The sequence below is a fragment of the Corvus moneduloides genome, chromosome 3 (assembly GCF_009650955.1).
Source record: "Corvus moneduloides isolate bCorMon1 chromosome 3, bCorMon1.pri, whole genome shotgun sequence".
In the NCBI taxonomy this organism is placed as follows: domain Eukaryota; kingdom Metazoa; phylum Chordata; class Aves; order Passeriformes; family Corvidae; genus Corvus; species Corvus moneduloides.
The window spans coordinates 114,778,788-114,801,098 of record NC_045478.1 but is presented as its reverse complement, the minus strand read 5'-3'; the positions used below and the strand labels follow the sequence as shown (position 1 = coordinate 114,801,098).

At 40.6% G+C, this 22,311-nt stretch overlaps 1 protein-coding gene across 8 annotated transcripts in view; it reads left to right on the top strand.

Moving 5' to 3' along the window:
* MACROD2 (mono-ADP ribosylhydrolase 2) overlaps nt 1-22,311 on the top strand; it is an 882,739-nt gene that overhangs the window by 809,287 nt on the left and 51,141 nt on the right. For 4 of the 8 annotated variants that reach the window (XM_032103642.1, XM_032103645.1, XM_032103641.1 and 1 more), the window contains 3 exons: nt 1,560-1,628; nt 14,330-14,392; nt 17,668-17,733. In XM_032103642.1, coding sequence (XP_031959533.1) covers nt 1,560-1,628; nt 14,330-14,392; nt 17,668-17,733 — 198 coding nt within the window. The remainder of the gene's footprint in view (nt 1-1,559; nt 1,629-14,329; nt 14,393-17,667; nt 17,734-22,311) is intronic. The other 4 variants (XM_032103640.1, XM_032103639.1, XM_032103644.1 and 1 more) reach the window with 4 other exon arrangements.

Below are 22,311 nucleotides of genomic sequence, written 5' to 3'. Positions count from 1 at the left end.
ATTGAGTCCAACTAGTCCAACAGTCCTTGAATCTGCAAGTTCCCTTTTCACATCCTAACTACTTTCATACCTCCTGTTTTGAAATTTTCAGCATTTTGTTTCTAGATATATGTCATTGTGGAAGGCTAGAACATAAAAGGGGAGGATCTATGGTTCTTAGCAGAGCCAAGTCCTTTATGAGAGCTGGGAATTTGATTGTCAAGAGCCATTTAAAACTCCAGCAACATAAAGAGTAGATGATTGTGTGGCATATATGTGACAGCAGAAGAGACCGTGGGAATTTTTGAAACACTTAAGCAATTTATAAAACATGTGTAGATAGTTCTTTCCCAGTTGTTAATTAGCTAATCAGTTTGAAGTAATACCATGATTCTTATTTTCTAATGGCAACAGCAATAAGGGCGAATGAAGTTTCCTAGTTACAAGTGGTCAAACTTTATTTCCAGCACACACAAAAATATGCTTTCTTTAGGCTTCTCCTGCACCCAAGCCCTCAGTTAGCCACAAGGAATCAGGAGGTTTGACAGAAAGTCAAATGCCAGAAAGTAGTTTTCTCATCACGGCTGAATACATTCAGTAGGTGCGATGAATTGAATTTTAATTGTCTGTCAGTCGCTGCTTTCGTGGTTAAGCAATGATGTTCAAAGAATGTTTTAATTAGAGAACCCGCTTGCATGAAATGTCTTAATTTATGAATACCTTTTATGCTTAATTTCTAGCTTGGCCTCCCTTTTTACTAACAGGCATTCTCTGCTACCAGTTTGTACCTTGAGGTGTGTCATAGCAAACAAACAGTAATGTCATAATTTATGTTATGATGACAGGATATTTTGAAAATATGTAGAAAAAAATCATAATTTTTAAAGTTTAACCAACTGAGATTAAACACTATGTACTTCAGTCCCTATGAGTAAGGGAGATTTCACATTTAATGGACCTCAATTACTTTTTTACTCCCATTCCTCCAGCTTGATATTGCCTACTGTCTGAAAGGCTGGAATGGATTTTTTTCAACCCTAACGTTTCTATCTTGTAAAGCTTTCGTCTCCTTAACTTCACTATCAAATTTATTTCTCTACCTTTCATTTAATTATTCATTTCAGTCTATATTCATTTGTTATGTTAAAACAGTGACTGGAGAATTGAGCTGAGAGAAAAAATCATTTCGTTCAGATTATTTCTCCACAGTTTCATAATGCAGTATAATAAATATTATGTTTAGAAGTACAAATTAAAACATTATTTGCTTCGGGTTTTTAATTACTGTTTCTGTAGAGATAAAGAGCTTGTGAAGCAGTATGTTATTTCAGTATGAGCTTTCTTCACTTCTGTTCTGTGAAAGTCAGAGAAAGTGCAGTCCAAACTGAAAGACAGATACATGTTATAAATCTCATAAGAGATGATGCAATAATTAACTTTAATAACAGAAAGATAGGCATTGAGTACTGAATGGAGTGCTGAGATAAAACATAGAGTTGTGTTATCACACATGGTAATATCTGATAAAATGAAACCATTTCCAAATAACATATGTAATTTATAATTTTTTATGTTTAAAGAAGGCCAGCCTCCATCTCCCACAAAGAGCAAAGAAGAGCAGCCTGAGGACCTGCAGGATGATGCTGAAGGTAGGTGGTCTAACAGCTTGTCAGGGATATTAATCAATTCACATTTGGAGGAAAAGTTTATTTTGAATTCTTGGGAAAGAACTGGAAAGCTTTCAGTTAAGAATGCCATTTGCACACTTGGGAAGTTCTTTTTGGCCTGGATAAATCTTATGTAGTATATTTCATCCTAAGGTAGATTCACAATTACAAATCCTATTTTTGTATGATAGTCTACTGATTATTGCTGATACATCTTAATAAATTGCTGCTGTTTTATCTCTAACCTGTTCTGACAATGTAATTAAAAGCCGAAGTGCAATCCACATGGTACAGGGCTTGGGTCATAGTCTGATTGGTTAAGCTGGCCAGGTACCTGCTGCTAAACATGGAGCAATATAATCATCACTTTCCTTTTCTACAAGAAATTTTTTCTGTTTTCCTTTTTACAGTGTTTATGTTTCTAGACCTTACACAGTGTAGTGCATCTATCCGCAGTTAGAAGTCACAGGTGATTAACGTTATGCCTATAGTGTTGCTCCTCTAAGGATACTTTCCTCCACTTGAGTCTGCTCAGGGAAGCTTGTCCATGTGTATGGATGTAAATGTGGTCTATGCTGTTGTCAAACTGTATCAAAGTGTATTTTCGTAATCTCTATCTCTTTGGGAGAGTTGATTAAAGATGTTAACATCAAAGGCTTATTTTCAGAGTGCACAGTTTCACACTGCTTTCAGAGATGTGGAAGAGCAAAACACCCCAATGCTGAAGAAATTCCCCTTCTGTGAAATAGTTAAAAGGAGGAACTTTAATCTTTAATCCATATCAGTTCCTTATCATGGGTTCTTTTTGACCTAATATTCCTCAAATGACACATCTCATTTTGCGCCTCAACCAGTGGCTCCACAATCTTCAGCATTTTGACCTAGCAGCTCCTAAAATATTCTGACTAGTGTATAGTGTGAGTCACAAAGAGCAGAAAAGGGTTAACATCTATCATTTTAAGTAACTGCTAGTAACATCCTGTCACTAATGTTGTGGCTGGTTGTTAATGGCAAGTAGTTAAAGCAATAGCTGTCATCACCTGGAAGGTGTGGAGGGACCCAAGAAATTTCATCACTCCTGTGTGTCTTTCCTTTCATGCTGCACTGAACCCAGATTAAATTAAAATACCAATTTTATGTTTGGATTAGAGAATTTAGCGATGACAAACCACATGTCCATTTGTATGGGGGCTAACCCACAGGTGGGATCGTGGTGACACTTTCAGTGTTCCTAAACAGGCAGAGCAATAGCTGTTCTACAATATATTCTTACATGGAGTGTGGCTAAGAGTTTTCCCTGTATCTGTGTCTTGAAAGAAACCAAAGCAAAACAAAAGGAAGAGAAAAAGTATTGTCAAAGTGTAAGCTTTTCCTTCCATTCAAAAATTAACTGATGATGTTGTTTCATTCTTTCTGTGGCTCCCTAGATACTGTTTCCTATTTCTCTGTGCCTATCCATGTTTCCTGGTGACCTACAGTTCACTTTGTGAAGCACAAATAAATATGTTGGAAGGGCAAAGTAAACAGTATGGCAATAGAATTATTGCATTACTCCTGAGCTGTAAAATGCCTGAACTCCTTGAATTTGATGCCATACAGAAGATTTTGCTGGTGCAGAATTGAAGTCTGTAAAACGTAATCACTGCTGCAAGATTTAATATAGCCAGTGGCAGATCCCCCATCTCCTAGGCAGGAACCAAACCTGTAATGTTTAGGATTGAAAGTCTAAATTTGGCCTTGAGAGTTGTGATGGAGGAAAGAATAGGTGATTAAAGTGTTTGCTGAGGGGCCTGTGGAGAAACCTGGATTGGGTTTCTTTGGCATTATCTGTGCCTCTGGAAGAGAAGACAAGAAAGTGGGCTCCAGACACTGAATTCCTGTCAAGTTGCCAGGTGGCTGGAGTCTAATGTATCGTACCTGTGAGCCATTTCCATTGAAGTAAATGGGATTTGCATGTATTTGTCTGAGAAGAGGATTTAGTTTCTCTTGGTCCAATTATTAGCTGTTGGTTTTGACTAATAAAAAGAACTTTTAATGGAGCACCTTGAAGATTATGAAAGTTCTGAATATGTAACATGAACCACAACTACATGTCTGAGTAATTTTATTTAGGTAGGGGTCTGTCTTCACTTCCAAAAAGCTACCTTTTTTTCTTTTTAATGGAAAAACTGAGTAGCTTATGCATATAAACAGTCTTGAATAAAACACAACAAAGCCAAACTCTGCCTGAGGTCAACTTGGTTGAATTTCCCTTAGGGTAAAACTGAAGTGCTTTGTGGTGTGTTTAAAATTTGGGATAGTTCACTTTAGGTACCCCAGGTTGTTTTGTTTGGGTTTTTTTTTAAAAAAAAAAAAAAAAAGAGAGAGAGGAAAGAAAAAACCACCCAAAATCACACACACAAAAAAGTAAACAAATACTAAAAAAAAAAAACAAACCACAAACAAAAACCCCCAAAAGCCTAACTCCTACCTTTTAACAATAAAAGCAAGTCCAAATTTAACATAAGGTATTATTTTCCCCTCGGTAACATGACCAGCTATAAAATATTTAACAAATATATACTGAGACATGGGAAGAACCCAATGTATTTTACTCTGATTGGTTGTGAGTGTCCTTTTAGATTGAAGATGGGAGTACAACTTGCAATGATATCAGCCTCATGTCTGCCCTCGTGGCAGTCTCTGAAACCTATTCCACTGAGTTCAGCAATATTTCTGCTGTAATATTTTTCTCCAGCTCACCAGGCTGGTTCATTGGCTAGAGGCAATGGAGCAATATCTTTTCAGTGCGTGTAAAAACCTCCACAGAAGATTGGGTACAGTAAGTTCCTTTATTATTACCCTCTTTGTAATCAAGGAAAGGCGAGTAAGGAGCTTGTTTTGCAGTAAGCTAAAATAAACATTTGACATGCTAATGAAAGCAATCTTACATCGAACCACTAAAGTATTAATGGTGTCTGTTATTATGCTATTAAATATATTGTTCTCCGCCTCCAGACTGTTGGTAGAGAAAAGTGTGAGCTGCACAGCAGATTCTTATGTCAGTGGTTGTATTCCATAGATTTTCACTGCAGAGGTATTGTCTGTGAAAATGGATAGACTGGGAAACATCTTTTACTCGCAGATTCCCTGCAGTATTTCAGGTTTGACATGTGCAAACTTGCCATATAATTTTCTGCTTTTTTGTTCTTTTTTTTTTTCTCCCACCACTTTCCCGCATCCTGGGAGAGTAAAAGCAGGCAGGGATAATTTTGTCTTTCCCTTGGTCAGGTGCATTCATTGATTGACTGATTGTAAAGTGTCAGGTGAACAAAATACATTCGGCACTAAACAAAACATACACACATCTTACTTCAGTAGCTTCATAATGTAATCTTAAAGTGGTTACATAAATAAAATGGCAGTACTTGTCACAGCATAGCAGCCATGAGTTGGCACAAATGCCACAGTCACCCGTTCTCATCCTACTTATTGTCACCAAGCTAAGGCAAATCATTTATACAAAAGCCTAACAAAACAAAAATTTTAAATGTTCCTTGTTTCTCTTACCTACCTCCCCACATGTCCTCCCTTATCTAGTGAACAGCATGGTGTGTGCAATAAATTTTTCCGATAGTGGGAGAAGCAAAACTGTTTGCCCTTTCCTTCTTTATGGGATTTCTCAGATATAAAGCAGAGCCTGCCCAAGAGCTGCCCCATCCATTCCCTTCATGGTCTGTGTGAGATCAATATTGTATCAAAGATGAGTAACACATCCAGTAACAGCAGCACAATTGCCTGCTTTTTCTCTTCCTCCAGCAGAAAAATAATCAATCCATGCTGCAAAAGCCATTTCCTTGCCCTCCTTCAAGGGATGCGGAGACAGAACTGGAGCTCCGGAAGTTGTTTTACTCCAGCTTCTCTCAAAAGCTGCTCCCCAGATGAATGATCTGATTCATCCTGATAGACTGACAGGCTGTCAGTCTCCCAGGATCACCTGTGCAAGGAGCAGGTCTGTTGGAGTTATTTGTCCAGGATGAACTTTGTCTGCTTTCCATTCACTTGGTGGGAAGGAGAACAGGTTGATGAATAAGCCAAACCACAAAGGTCAAAAGGAACACAAATCACCTTTAACAGAGTCGATGGTGTTGGTTCCTTTGCCTGATGGGGTCATCACAATCTGGCCTCTTGGCTTTCTAAGCTAACATCACATGTCTAAATGTTGTGTCAGAAATATAGGCTCACCAGCTGGCACCTGCCTGACTTGGTGGATGCTCTGTCCATGAGAGATGTCAGTCTGGTGATTGAAATACATAGCAGAAATAAGGCAAAATAAAACTATATCTTATTTTGACAACTCATTGGTCCAGCAGGTCATGGCCATTTAGTAGGATTTTCATCAAGAGGGAGACACACAAAAAGTTTTTGTGAAATGGTAAAAAGCATATAGTCTTGGGACTAGAAAATAAACCTCTATGGCTTAATCCTCTGAGATTAACATAAGGCTTCCTGTTCCTGCTTCTCCTTTATGTGCCATGAATTTTGCAGCTGTGCTGCTCACTCCCTAGCTTCATGGAGAGGGATCTAGTGTATGCACCCACCATAGTCCATGGGACTTGGCTTGTGCTACATCCCTCCAAGGTGGGCTCAATCCTCTCTGGAGCTGGTGGGATGCACAGAGTAGCTGCTCTTTCTTGCCATTACACAGATGTTCTAAGCATCTTTTCTAAGGCTCTTCTAACTGTGCAGGCCTGATTGTCTCTCTCTTTAACATATGAATTAATATTATCTAGATTTGACTTCTGATTAGTTTTAATATGTTCTGCAGTTTATAGCAAGCAGTTCTTTTATCCCGGGATAAATTGTAGCTACATTCTTACTTTGCATCCCATGGGGCAGTCATATTCTTCAGTGAATTTCTGCTCCAATCATAATGTACTAAAAATGAACATTGAGTCACATAATTATACTTCAAAAAACACACAGTCACTTATTCAGCCTTAAGAGTGCTGCTTTTTATTACGATAGCTTAGAACTGAGTGTCTTCTTTTTGCCACCAAACCTAATCCTTTAGTAAAATGTTAAATGAAGATAAAGTACTACAGAAGAAATTCCCTGGGAAGGATGTGTATCAAACATGTCTGTGAGATGTTCCACTAACGGTGTGCTGTGTGCTAGTCCAAAAGAGAGCCCAGAGGTCTAGCCACGGACCCGTCCACACTACGGCAGGCACACACAAATATATGCAGGCAGACAGGGTATGCTCCTCACCCTTGAACTGTTGTGAGCACACGCAGTAGCAGAGGTGAAGAAGTAAAAGAGAGGGGACTCTTCGTATGTGTTCCACACAGACGTTTATTCAGGTGACAGGGACGGAGAGCCAAGTTGATAGGAGGGTCCAGGGATTTTATACTCAGTACGAGACAGGCAGGGAAAGGGATTACATCCAATGGAATAGGGACAAGTAGGCGGGGTTGACAGTAAAGGAACCAATGGGAACAACACATAGGAGGGACTTAGGGAAGGATCCAATGGGGCATCGAGGAACAAAGAACTTTCTAGAACATATGCATATTAATCAAGGGAAATGAATATATGTAACTCCATACATGAAACTGGGAGGGGAAAACAGTAACTTATCAGGGGAAAACATGCAAATACCAGAATAAAGGAATCATGGATTCTCACCGTAACCGCAAAGTGATATACTAAGCTTGGATTGCTGACCACCACAGCTGATTGTCTGCATTCTCCTCAGGAGACAGAGTGGCTGGAGCCACCTGCACCACCACAGTTCACCTTAATGCAGATGGGTTATATTTAAAAAGTGGCAATTAACCTCCATCCACTGTGGTTGATAGCTTCTCTTTTTGCTTCTGTTTTGAAGTCTACCATCTGTCTTGACTGATTGCAGCTTTCAGAATATTAGGTGATCACCTTGCACTTAGCCAGGAGTAAAATAGGTTGTTATCTGTATTTTCAGTTGTATTTTCTCTCTGAGCAAACATTTCTTAGAAGATTCTTTTCATCGGTGAAGTGGCTTCTGCTGTTTCATTGAATTGCCTTGCAGTGGCTGTGCAGAGCTTGGAAAACGCAGCTCATTTTGGCCTCCACAGGTGATGTGCAGTCCTATTGTGTTGGCCATTTACCCATTTGGGTTTCTTTTAGCAACTGAATGTACATCTGTGTAACAGAACCAGGAAGACACTTGCAATTCCTGTTTTCGCCCTGAGTGCTTCAGAGTAGATTGTCTTCCTTCTGAGATGAGCTAGGGTGCAAAAGACTAAGTTACTGGGGTGACTAATGCAGTGTTGTCAGAGGAGAATTCTACACAGTGACACACCCCGAGTCACCTGCAGGGGACTCATCTGTCAAGGAATTCATTGCTCATTTTTAGGCGTGATGTGAATAACAGTAAACCGTCACAATTGTTTGGGTCCAGTGCAGAAGATGGGGCTGGTCCCTTCATTCCGAAATACTGATGCCAAATAGTCCATGGTTTTGTTTGCTTTTTATGTGGGTTTTTTATGAGTGTAGTCTTCTCTGTGGCTTCTCTGTCTGTTTCTTCAATTTGTGAAAAATCAAAATAGGTCTCAAGTTTTATTTTGACTGTGGCTTGGAAAAGAAGCCATGTGGCTGTCTGTCATGGTACATAGTTACTCAGATCTTAGGCAAACTGTAAAAGTATGAACAAAGAGTAAATCTATATAGTAACAATAAAATTTGTGCGTTTATTTTGCACTTGCCCTCACGGGGTCATTTTGTTTCTCTGTCTCTTGGATAGGGCTAATTGTAGGGCCAGGAGTTAGGACTTCTCTATAGTGCTGTGAACTCTGCATCAACTCACAGGAGCAATTTCTGTCCACTTTTATACACTACGAGAACAGTAGTAATACTGTGCACCACAGTGTGTGTATTTTTTTGCATCAAAATGCCAGTTCTATCTTTGTTCTCTGCACAGACTGCCTGTGACATCTAGGGTGTGATATCCATCCATATTCTGGTTGTGTTGGTCAGCTCAAGCTTCCAGGAGATGTCTCCCTTCATTTGTTTTGAACCATCACAGGAATAGTGATGCTCAGCATCATTGGCAATGAAATGTTCCACATCCCTTGCCCAGCACCTGTATTGCACAATCTGAGTCAATGGAGAGTTACATCCAGTGAAAAGCCAGCTGAGCACCATGTTCCCAGCAGTGAGTTGAGACAAACGGGCATGCTCCTGTCTTCCCAGGACTTAATTTGATGCTGTAGCTGTTGTTGCCTGGTTCTTCCCTAGCCAGGAGAGGTATGATGAAGCTGAGTTAGTTGTCTTATGACCCACAGAAGAGTGAAGCAGGGGGAACATGCGTGGTGACTTCAGCAGGCTTTAGCTGAGACTCTTGTATTTCTCAGGATGTTAAATAGGTGCAATACAATCATTTTATTTTTAACCTCTGAGATAAGCCACTCAAGCTACAGGTTTTTCATTCTTTTCCCACACTCCTGGACAAAATGCTGCGTGGAAATGAAACCCTGTTATTTATTGGGCTGACAAGCTTCACTGGGCTGGGTGCATTCACAGTAGCATGTTCAGGGCTGCACCTGCAGCACAGTAGTTTGTTGAAGCAGCACAGAGGGAAGAAGTCTCATAACTCTATTAAACAATTACTGCAGATAACTCATAATTAACCCTTTTTAAAATGTACCCCAAAGGGGTTAAATACAAGTAGTGATTAAAAGTGACCTAAATCATAATTTAATTAAAAGAAATTAAAGTGCAAACTGAAAATGTTCAGCAACTCAGGCCACCACCCTAATGATTCACTTTAATGTGTTTGTAGTTCTGCAATAATGGCCTTTGTGTGTATGTGCTTCTTGGTTTATGTCTAATATTATTTTGCCACTGGAATAGTTTGAAAATAGTTGCAGGCTGTATGATCTCAAGTGTCTATATGGATGTACATGTACTTTCTTCTCACATTTTAGGGATTCCACTGATGCCAGCGTATCTACTTGTGTGCAGAATGCAGATCAAGGCCTATATTTTAAATTTTCTCATTAATTAGTTTCTCTGCTATACTATAAGGACCTTCACGTCATTAGTGCCATGATTACCATGGCAGTATTTTTGTGCTGTAAAAAAGATAGTTGAAAACTGGCGTCCCTTGTCTGCCAGATCTTGGTTGCACTTGCATTTGTTATACAAGAAAGAAGCACAGGTCAGACCAATGGAGAGATGCCACAGTCACTGGCCATGCAGAGAAGCAAATGATGCTCCTGGATTTGCATGGCAGAGCCATGCAGAGATGCAGCAGGATCAAACCTGCTGTTCCAGGATGTGGTACCTGCACAAATTAAGATGAAAGCCTCAGGTGTTGGCCCTTTGTCATTTTTACTTCTACCCCAGGAAGGAGGAGAAGGTTTGAGGAAACCTTATTCTGGGTGTTGACACCCTATGGATGATATAAATACAGCTTTCTCAGTAGCAAAAACAATTTTATTATTAATAGCTTATGTGTTCATGAGTTGGACTTGATAATCCTTTTGGATCCTTTCCAGATCAGGGTATTCTGTGGTTCTGTGTTGGAAGGGTAAAAATGGACTGTTTCTTCCTGGTTATACAGAATTTCTTCCTTTAAATAGAAGAATACAGTATCTGCAATTCTGTTTTCTTCTGAAAAATGTCTTTTTGTACCATTTTTTGGGGCACTGGCTTTAGCCTCATCTCTAAGTATATCGCCAGCTGCTTGTGAAGAAAGATGCTGCTGAAGAGGAGTAGGTGTGTGAGCAGACCTAGCACTTCCTCAGCTCTGAAATGGGAAGAGCCAAGAGGCCAGCAGGCTATTAATATTTTTGACTTGCCATGTTTGTCACAAGAACAGTGGAAGATGTAAGAAGCCACATGCTTCCAGGGTCTTGCAGAGAAAATATGAAGAATACTAAAACTGCAAGGGTTTGTCCCCTGATCTTTCATCATGATCTTGTCTGATGCCTTCTCTTGTCTGACAGCCTTCTCCTGTCTGATGGCTGGCTTATTATTTATCATATTATCTGCTTCATTTGGGGGCTGCCACTGCAGCTTGCACCTCACTGTGCATGCTAAATGCCTCTCTGTAAGAGAAGGTGGGTAGGCACTCCTGGAGAATCCTCTTTGCTGGTGGAGTTAGAAGTTCCACTTGCTCTGCCAGCTTGCTGAGCATGCTGATTGATCCTTGTTTAGCCTCTTTTCTACCAAATATATCATGTGGGGAAGGGGCATGGGGTTTTTTTATGACCTCAAAGAAAATGCTAAGGGGAGACAGCAAGAACCTATCAGGCAGTAGTCAGCTTGGCTATATATGGAATATATAGCCAATATATGGACAGAAGTAGGTCTTTTAGCATCTGATGTGCTTATTTTTTTTTGTATGGTGCTACTGTGATCCTCAAACTTCTGGTTTTTTAAGCTGTTATGCCAGGGGGAAAGAAACAGATGTTCCAATTTGTTTTGTGATGTGGCTCAAAATAATTTACATTTTCTGGCCTGAAACGACATGACATGTCATTTGCTACTTTTTTTTACCTCCTTTGGAGTGAGTGACAAATTGTTGTTCAATTACCAGTGTAATAGAAAAGTAAATATTGTGAGGACAGCTTTCTCCTAAAGAAATGCAATCACTGATTGCTGCAGTAGTGGGAAGAGAAGGATGGTAGATACTGTAGAAGCCATCCAGTGGAAAATACATTTTTATTATAAATAATGTCATGGGGAAGACTCAAGGAAAATGCACTGGCTCTGGCTTTTCTGCCTGGAGAAAAGGAGATCCAGGGGTGAATAAAAATATGGTGGAAAAATTGTCTCACTTCTCTCGTAAAATATATTTCCAGCTCTTTGCCTTGAGGACATGCTCCTTAAAGCCTTTCCATTTGCTCTGCACCCAGTTCCAGTGAAGAGCAATAACTGCAGAAAGACTCTTCATCAGTCAAACACACTCAGTGAGAGAGACTCATTAGAAGGGTTTTTTTAAAGTGGAAAAACCTGTTTGTCAAAGACTTTGGGATTAGTCACTTCTCCACTCTATAGTTTGCTTTCTTATCAGTGTATTCATGCTCTGCTTCCTCCCTTTCTAACGAGATAAATAGATACTCTAGGCTAAGCAGAGTTTAACTGTTCCTTCTGCAAGTCATTTACTTGAGCATCACTTGTCCAGTCCTAATTTTTAGCATTTCCTTTTCTCTATTTCTTCAAAAGTCTCTTGCCAGGCACAATGCTTACTTACAGTACACTGATCAAGATGACTTTTCATGTCATGATCCAGTCAGTCTATTGGGCTGGGTCAGAGTACAAGCGGTGAAGTTTCTGTTTAAAGTCTTTCACATTTTTCTTTCTAAAGGAACAAAATGAAGTGAAAAGATGTTGAGAATCCTGTAATTTATGTTCTATCCGACCAGTTCTAAACAGTGAATGTCCAGTGAAATAATACATTTAGGATTGAGAAAATGTGGTTCATCTGATAATCTGCCGAACCAGATGATCATTTAAACTTTCTCTCATAGTTTAAGTTTTCTCTGAGTGACTTAAGCCAGAGATATAGTTTCTTTGCAATAAATATGAATGAACCCTTGAAATACCTGGTTTTAGTCAAGTAAGTTGTGGCTATAGTCATAATAATGGATGTAGAAAAAAGCATCATCTGGAAATAGAGTTTTAATTGTGAATGCGGTAAGGTAATGGCTGAAATTAATTTCAGTGATATATCAGTAGTTACCATTTATGCCTAACATGCTTTTTCTGGTTGTAGTCTTTCTGCAGAGAGTGAAACATGTTACACTTGACCATAATTAAATCCTTGAAGCTTTGGCACTGCTCATTTCACAATGATGCAATAATCTCTTTGGGTCTGACCTGTCAGTAAAGATTTTTCCAGTGCCGCCGCACTGTGGTGTTACAGGATTGTCTTTATTTATTAATTGCTTGCTGCATAGCTTGATGACACCAAGCCTGTGTTTTAAGAGAAAAGGGACGAGGGAGAGAAAGTTTATCCTCTAGTATAGCTAACTTTCTATTGTGCACGTGGTCCTCCCGTTGTGTGTCGACAGGCAGAATGGTGACTTTGAAAACAGTACCTTTTGATTTCAAGTCAGGGAAAGAAAAACTCCACAGGTTTTGTCACGCCATTTTGGTCATCCACATAATGCAATTTTTTACAGGTTAGAGCTCAAAAATGTGCTAAGAAATCACTATAGCAAGTCATCCATTAAGGTTAGAATTCGTACAAAGAGTTACCAGGAGGGCAGGAAGCCCAAGTCCCCGCTGATGGCCATCACCTGCAACCTGCCTACCTCTCTTCTCTCAGGTGAGGGGTATCAAGTTCCTGCTCCATCTCCTCCTGAGAGCAGCTCTGTGCAGGGCCAGCCTTGGAAATAATTCTCCACTAGTCCCATCTGCTGGATGCCAGGAGGAACTGCCTGCTGGAAGGAGGGACAGCATCATACCTCAGCCTTTAAATATCAGCTGGGTGCAGTGTGCCACCAGATGTAATCTGCCTGTGGAAAACATCTGCTCTGTCTGTTTTCCTTCCATCCACCTAATCACATTTGGACCACTGCTATTCCCTTCACCAAGTTCCATGTGTTAAGTCAAAGCAAGGTGGCTGCGCAAGGAACTTTAGCCGTGTTGCTTTAGAGAAGCTATAATCAGAAAACCCAGCAGCCAGCAAAGATCACAGCAAAAAAATGTGTATCATCATCAAGACATTTTCAGGCCCGGGAATAAATTTCTTTTCTTGCAATGTGTATGCTCAGCAGTCAGATTTTCAAATACCTCATTAAGGCTGGTACTCAGCTTGTCTTGCTGCAAAGAAGGGAGCATGGCCATGGCATCTGATCCTGCATGCAGCACTGCAGCCTCTCATGTTATTATGACGCTAAAAGAGCCTTTTCCATCCCTGAAAATAGAGAATTCCTGATATATTTCTAATGAGGGCAAGCAAAGTTTAAGAGACCCATAGATATTTTTCAGGGTATTACCCGTTCTCAGTGGTTATTTGCTGTTTGGTACCTGCCTTCCAAAAGAGAGATGGAGGGTAGAAAATGGATAATGAATGTGAAGTAGTGGAGAAAATTGGGAATGACTGTGAATGTAAAAAGGGGGAAACTTCATTCAGTCCAAACAATCTTACTTTGGTTTAATGTGCTCTCTTCATTATAGCCATTTGTGATGCGTTTTTATACTTTACATTAAGTGGCATTGTGGTTTCTGCTATAAAATTAAATTCAGTTGATTCTTACTTTCTATAGGCATTGAAGTATGTTCTGCAGGTCAGAAACACAGCCACTTCAAGAATCCTGTTGAAATGTTACTGGAGGAAAATAATCTTGGGGAAAAAAACTGTTTATAGAATACATAGAAGTTCAAGCAACTTTATAAAGTTCAAGTGCAATTTCATTTATTGCAGACTGTGTTTAGGGAAACATCCCTTTATTTGGTATTGTTATTTCCAGTGAGCCTATTGAGATAAAATCTATAATTCTCATCTTGAGATATAAAAATATGACTGGTTTAAATGGAACTGTTCCTGTTGACAGTTTTTTTCAGCTTACCTTTACACCTCTCCTTTTTTATCACAGCACTTTGTTGTAAATTAGCAGTTTGTGCTAAATAGGTTTAAATTAATATTGCACTGCTCCAGTTACCAATACAAAGATGTATCATAAATAATTTTTATGTGTTTTTCTCAATAGGTGGTAATGGCACAGTGGATAAGAAAAACACCAATGAAAGTAAGACCCAGAGTCAAGAAGCAGGTTTGTGCCCAGCTCCTTAAAGGCCTATCTTAGGTTTTATCCACTTGGTGAACAATAACCTTAGTCAGTGCTTTTGAAGGGGAATGTTTGTACATTTCCACCAGATTAGCTCAGGTCTTCAGCAATGCTCCCATTAGAGACCAAATCTTCATTCATTGTGAATGAATGTGTTGCAGTGCAGGAATGCAGACCCCTCTCCAGTTTACCAGCTCTATGTTCTCCCGTTAAGGTGCCTAATCTAGCTAATCCTCTCACAAGGAATAAATAATTTTTTCTCCTCTGCATAGAATAGAAATGAGGTAAAAGAAATGTGGGGAAGGGGGAAACAAGCAGCAGGCTCCTTCTGATGAAAACATAACTCCTGATGATTTTTAAGGGTATTTTCAAATTTTAAAAAATTGTCTACACAAGTTGTAGTGGTTATGAAGATTTAAATCCATAGAGAAAAATATTGCATATGCTGTGAGTGAATGTCAGAGTTCACAAGCAGTGGGTTTTGCAGGTGATATGCTTATAAATTATAGTGAGTTCAGTATGTTGGAATACAGTGTCACTCTGTGCTCACAAGTGATTTTTTTCTGTTTAATTTTTCATGCTACACAACTCTGTTCCTTGCAAGAGACAGCTAGAATGAATTAGCTATCAAAAGACCTGAAGTGGCAATCAAAATGTCTATCTCCTTATTTCTTAAGTATTTCTTTTAGTGTAGTATTGCATGTAGCACTCCGCTTTTCTCATTCCATCAGGATTTTTTTCCCATTATAGTGCAGAATGTTCCCTAAGCATATTTAAACCAGAGAGAATGAAAGGGTTTTCTTTGGAGTTTCTTGAGCTGAAGGTGGCAAGTCAGCAAACACAGTAGCTAAATTTAGAAGGTCTGGATTCCTGACTTACCTGATTTGCTTCCTGCATTGTGGTAATGAGAAATCCATTGGATGAGTGTCTTCTTTTTGTCCTATGCATTGGCCACTGTGTAGGTGGAAGGGCAGCTTTTCTCCCTGCCCTGCACAGGTCACTCTTCTGCAACTGAGTGTTAACATCTGATGCTGTCTGTCCAAGCTTGAAGTCCTTCTGTGTTTCATGTTCTTTTTATCACCTCTTCTGTATGTCCTCATGCAGGGCAGGCAGTGAGAGACAAAGCCGGAGGCACACAGTATTACAGAATAAAATAGATTCCCATGGACTTCAGCAAACTTTATCCTCCCCAAGATAAGTGCATGGTGGTGTTTTGTACCACATGTCCTTCCCTGGGTTTTTCACTTTCATGCTAGTTGTATTTCAAACAGACAAAGGGGACCAGGGAGAAGAATGAGTTATTCCATGTGAATTGAGATTCTGTTTTGAATCTCTGACTAGACTGGGGCATATCTTTTTCCAAGCAATTTTCAGCTTTTAACTATACTGAGTACTGCTTGACTGCTAGCTCACTTAAGAGCTAATACTGCCTGGAGCTCCTGGCTCCAGTTGTAGAGGTTCCTGTTAAACCTGCATCTGGAGATGCCCAATACAGCCTGCTGTGCTTGTCACTGAAAGTCACTCTGATGGGGTAAGTATTTCAGTTTGATTGAATAAAATTCCCTTTTTCCCAAGAGAATTAAGGAATGTTTACCTCTTGAAACTACTACTTTGCTACTGTATGTGTTTGAAATGCACTGTGCTTTTCCCAAAACTGCTTGTTATGACTTGTTGCAATACGAGCTGTCAGAGCTGGTTCATCAGAGCCATGATGTACATTCTTTTGCTATCTTGAATTGGTACTCATGTTTCATTTTTCTCATGAAGAGTGTCAAAGAAAAGATCCAGACATCTGAGATCCCAGATCCAGAAAATGTCATACTTTAGGAACACAGTTTAGGTACATGCCTAAATATAATGTCGTGCCCACTCATTAGTCACCTCCTTGGCCACAGGCAGATGGTGTTACAGGAGAAAATGATCTGGCTTAGCAATTTTCCCTCCTAGTTTACATAGTGACAGGAACAGAGAGGGCCACAATTACCTCCAGTTAGTTACATCTACCTAGTGAGTCTCTGCTGCTTTCTGCTCTATGCATTGCGGAGACAGAGCATCACCAGGAACTTTGAGATTGCTGCTTTTTCTTCCTTTCATGGCAGTAGAAAATTACCTGATTTTCCAAGGTACACAGTTGTATGCCTAGAAGATTGCTAAACACTACAAGTGACCACTGTTAGGAACAATCCCGTCAAATGTTAAAGTTCTTATTTGTATTATATAAACCAAAAGGCATAAACTTCCTCTGAGTGTGACAAATCATATACTTCGACATTGTGAAAGAAAATATAGGACAAAAAATTGATGCTCTATTCTTACTCGGTCCATTATATAAAGATTTACATATTCTCATTATAGTGAAAAATATCATGATATCATAGAGAAAAGTATATATTATAAAGAAAACTATAGTAGTGGTAAAAGCACCAATAGTCTGAAAAGACTGAAAGTTTTCAACTGTGTGGGGTTTTTTTAAAGTCTGGCCTACAGTCTGCCATCTATGAGCTTCACAGTTAACACATGGGAAAACAACATGGCAGGTGGTTCTGAGCTCTTGTTTCAATCTAGCTAAAAGTACTAGTTGTCTATGTAAGGAAAAGAATTTGTCAGAATCATCAACAACAAGTCTTTTGAAAGAAATTAAAGTCTAGAAATGAAAACAAAAGCTTATAAAAATTTTACAATTATAAAAATCAGCAAGAAATAGCAACAGTGAAAGTGAAAACATTTTATTAAGTTCATGTACCAGTTGTATCTATTAACTACAATAGGTTTACCTATGTGCTCTACCATTAAAAAACTCCAAGCTGCAGATTTCTAAGAACTTTCTAATTTCAGGCCTGATTCATGAAAGCTTCTATTTTCAGGAAAGCATTTGCATCTAGTAATTTGAGTTCCAGTGGGATTCATGGACATGATTCAAGTTAAGAATGACTTAATTGTTTTTTCTCAAAATATATGGATTAAATGAAAGAAAGAAATCTCAGAGCAAATAGAACACCAGTCTACGCATGAAACCAATAGCTGTATGATGAGATATTGAAATACAGATTTGATCTGGCTGTATTGGAATGTTAGTTTACATCTTTCTTAGGGAAGACAATCAGACCAGTAATAGCCAGTAAATGGATGGAAGCCCAGTAAATGAAATTCAGGTCTAATACCTTGTCTCAATAAGGCGTAACACTTTTTTTTTCAGTGAAGTGGTTCATCAGTTTTCTGTTTAATGAATAACTTCTCTTTCATTACCTTTGTTCTTATAGATGAAACAAAACCTTCAGCTGTAGCCAGCCTGTCATCAGAAGACACTGAGCTGAGTGAGAATAAAGGTACAGATTGGAAATTGTGTTTTGAAATATCCCATCCCAAGAGGAAATTTCATGAAACTGTTTTTTCCTTTGTCTGGAAATTGCCAAAATCTCAGTTAAACAATACAGAAATAGGTAAACACCTGGATTTTCATTTACAAAAGTCTTTGTAATGAAGCACTTGGCACCAACTGTTGTGCTGGTAGCAGAAATGCCACAAATTCCTAAGTCCCCTTGTTACAGAGTTAATACTAAAATATCATACATGACGTATCCGAAATAAGCCCAAAGCTTGGGCTCCCTGGGGTTGTTGGGGTCCCTCCCCTGCCATGGAGCCCTGGGAGAGGGGCCCTGGGGGGGAGACACGGGGTTTCCCTGCCCCTGGTCAGTTTCATTTCCCATTGGTTGGTTTGTGTTCCCCGGGGTGGCCGAGGACTCTCGGGTCCCGTGACTGCGGGGCTCCTGAGCTGAGCCCCGGCCATGCGGCTGGAGAAATAAACATCTCTGAAACATCTACCACGAATCTGTCCTTATATACTTCGTTTCCACGGGACTCCTGGTTTGAAATATGCTTGTTGCAGTAATCCCCGCTGCGACAAACTGGTGGAGGAATGCGGGCAAGACACCGATCCCTAAGGAAGATTTGTGAGTAAAATAACCACTCTAGACCTCTCTTCTCATCTTGGTTTGGATATTCTCTCTGGACTATGGGAGAATCGTGGGAAATGGGGCTCTCTGAGCCACAGGAAAAAATTTATCTAGAAGTAAAAGAATCCTTGAACAACAAAACAAAAAAGTAATGCAACTGGGAGATCTAGAACATTTCTTCATCTGGCTTTTCAAAAGGTTCTCCTATATTTCTTGAGACTTACTTTTTGATATCGAACCTCCTGTATCTTGTGAGGGGTGTTTCTGGGACGAGATATGGGATAAAGTATGGGATCAAAGAGAAGCTTTCCGTGCATACCTTATAATCAGGGAAGCTCTTGAGGAGCATTTGTATGGTCCCATTACCCCTAAAGCAGAGGATCATACTTATCCTGTGGCCGAGGCCGCGCGGCCGCCATCCCGGGAGCACATGACTGCAGCCGTGCCGGCGGAGGTGCCTGTGCTGGATGCGCCCGGCCCCCTCGGGAGCGCGCGCCTTATCGCGGACCCCATCCCTGTCTCGGGGTCCCCGGCCACGCGACAGCGAGTGAGGGAGCAATGCCGCAGGCGCCGCGGGTGCCGTGGGCCACGAGCAGCCAGGAACCGGGCATCGGCGTGGCAGGCCGCTCTGAGCACATGGCTCGAAGAGCCCTGCGGAGGGAGAAGCAGCGGTTTCCACAGCGACACGAGAAGCCGCGCAGCGCAGCACCGAGCCGGAACGGGGCCGCACTCAAAGCAGCGTGGAGTTTGCAGAGCGGAACCACTCACAGGCCACGGAGCCAGCAGCGATGGCAACGCGGGGCCGCGCAGAGCCCAGACACGCGCCGGAGCAGCGCCGGTCGGAGAGCGCGGAGCAGCCACAACGCGGGGGCCCGGCCGAGACGTCGGAGTCGGCGAGGCGGCGGCCACGCAGGACAAGCAGCCACAATGAACACGCAAGCACATGATAGGAGGCGTTATAGCAACAAAAGTCACAGGAACTGTGAAATGGTACAATGTAAAAAACAACTATGGATTTATAACATGAGATGATACAGGGGGAGATCTATTCATCCATAGAACTGCCATTAAAAGGAATAACCCTAAAAATTACCTGCAAAGTGTAGGAGATGGGGAAGTTGTACAATTTGATACAGTGCAAGGAAAGAAGGGTTTACAAGCAGCGAATGTTACTGGGCCTGGGGGTATTCCCGTCAAAGGCAGCCGTTATGCACAAAATTATAAACAATATCCATCCCAGCAATTTCCCTACTCACAGCCTACTTTCCCCTTTTACCCTATACCCAATATGAACCCCTTCCTAAGTTTACCCTATCCCCAGTTTATTCCTAATCCGTTTTTCACCCCATGGCTTCTCTATACAATTCCATTTCCCTACAATTCCTCTCCGATGCTGAGGGGGGGATGAAAAGAGGGAGGGAAGAAATTAAACCCTCTCCTGCCTCAGTTTCCCCACAAAGCATGCCCGGAGAGTTCTGTCTCCCTTCTGTCAGCCCTGAGATGTTCCAGAGAATCTGTTTGGACATTTAAAGACTCAGGAGGGTGGCTTGTTTTGTCTTGAAACTGTTCTTGTTATCCAGTCGTTTTCATTCTCCTTTTATTAAAATAAAACGGGTGAGATGTTGGGGTCTCCTCCCCTGCCATGGAGCCCTGGGAGATGGGCCCTGGGGGGGAGACACGGGGTTTCCCTGCCCCTGGTCAGCTTCATTCCCCATTGGTTGGTTTGGGTTCCCTGGTGTGGCCAAGGACCCTCGGGTCCTGTGACTGCGGGGTTCCTGAGAGAGCCCCGGCCATGCGGCTGGAGAAATAAACATCTCTGAAACATCTACCACGAATCTGTCCATATATACTTTGTTTCCACGGGACTCCTGGTTTGAAATATGCTTGTTGCAGTAACCCCCGCTGCAACATGGGGTGACTCACAGGCATATAGCTAAGCATGCATATCTATCTCAGCAATATCATCTCCCTGTTCAGTGCTCTCCTGATGCAGGAAAAGAAAAATGCAAGAGCTATAAACGCATCAGGAGGAGACAGGAGGAGATGAAGTCATAATAGAGAGGCAGAAAGTATGTTTATCTTGTGGAGACTGTGCTGGGCACTCAGATCATTTAGTTTGTGATAAATATTTAAAAGTGTCACAGGGCCAAATGACAGGGAGTTTAGGAAACAAGAGAGATGATCTAATTTAAAAGTTTCAAGCTGAGATTTTTCCTGTGGAGCTGTTCATTTACCAACAGATAGGAATCAGTGGACAGCTGTATTGTTTTTGATATTCCTGTGATAATCATGCTATTAATTGCTTGTGCTGGTCTACATTTTTTAGCGTTTTTGTGGGGGTACGTCAGGAAAAAGTCTGGGTGATATACAAAGTGTTTGCTACCAATAATCCCAAACAGGAGTTATGCTCTCTATAACAAATACAATCCATCAGTACAGCCTTCAAGACTAATAGAAAATTTTCATGCATTTTACTGAGATAACATAACTACTAACATCCATTAACTTATTTATTTTTAAAGATTTAATGTTTAATTCAGCATTGCTACTTGTCTCTCTTCTCATTTTTCTAGATAAGTGTGACAGGGTATGAGATCCTGCCCATTTGTTCCAAAGCCACGTGCTGGACAGCCCACATACTTACCTGATTATGAGTTCAAAGCCTTGTGCAGGTTGATTTAAGTGCTCTTTTAACTGATTGATTGATCCCGCAAAGGAAAAAAAGAACCACAAACCTTTGCTGGAGCACTGGCGTTTGCTTTTGATACACCACAAATTGAAATCGTGGCAAGGGTAGTGGAGCAGAAATAGTGATGGATTCAGTCCCAGCATGGTTGATGATTGCCTGTCATTAACTTTTCTTGTTTTGATGGTCTTCAGCCTGTTTATGTATTCTGTATCTTGAAGACTCCCCATTAGATATTTTTGTGTGTTTCACAATGTGAGGGTCACAGTGAGGCTTTGGGTTTGGAATTTTTTTTCTGTCTGCAGTCAGTGGAAGATCCCAACAAATTGCTATTGTTTTGAGTGCTTGTTGCTAACTAAGATGACTGTCTTCTGATATGCTTCTCAGTGTGTAACCCCTCTGGGTTTTTACACCATTGTATTAGAATTGTATTCCTCTTCTCAGGAAAGAAATCATCTTTGTGTGTTAAAGTCTCACTTTTCATATAATATACTAAGAGTATATAGAGTGTTTTCCCCTCTTCTCTTGAGAGGCTGATGGAAGAGACAGTGCCCTGAGAGATCAAAAGTGCATTATCTCTTTGATGTCCTACCTCTCCTCATAAGTAAGATAGAAAGCGTCTGGTAGGGAAAAAGGAACAAGACATAGATTTTGTTTGTGAAACTGTACAAGTTAAAAAAAAAAAAAAGAGAGAGAGAAGAGGAGACCATGTTTTTGGATTTGATTACTAGTTTCCTTAATGGACACCAGAATTTTGAACAGCAAGGCCACAATGGACCAGGCCATGGTTTTAATCCTTATTTCCATTGGTAGATTTTCAGCTTTGCAGATTTTTACTGTGAAGGTGCTGAAGCATTGGCAGAAGTTGCCCAGAGAAGCTGTGAATGCCCCATCCCTGGAAGTGTTTAAGGCCAGATTGGACAGGGCTTTGAGCAACCTGGTCTAGTGGAAGGTGTCACTGCTGGGGGGTTGGAATGAAATGATCTTCAAGATCCCTTCCAACCCAAACGACTCCGTGATTCTTCAATGATTCTATAATTTTAGATTTTGAGGGTTTTTTAATGAATACTAGTGTTACCAAACAAGTGCTACTTCTTGGGAAATGGCACTTTTACAAAATCCTGGCATTTCTGAAAACACGTGATGCTCCCAAAATAAATTCCAGGTTTCAAATTATTTGCCCACTGAGTTAACATGCCTAAAATCTCCAGGTTCTGGAACATACTCATTTCTCTAGTTTATCTTCAACTAAATGAACAGGACAT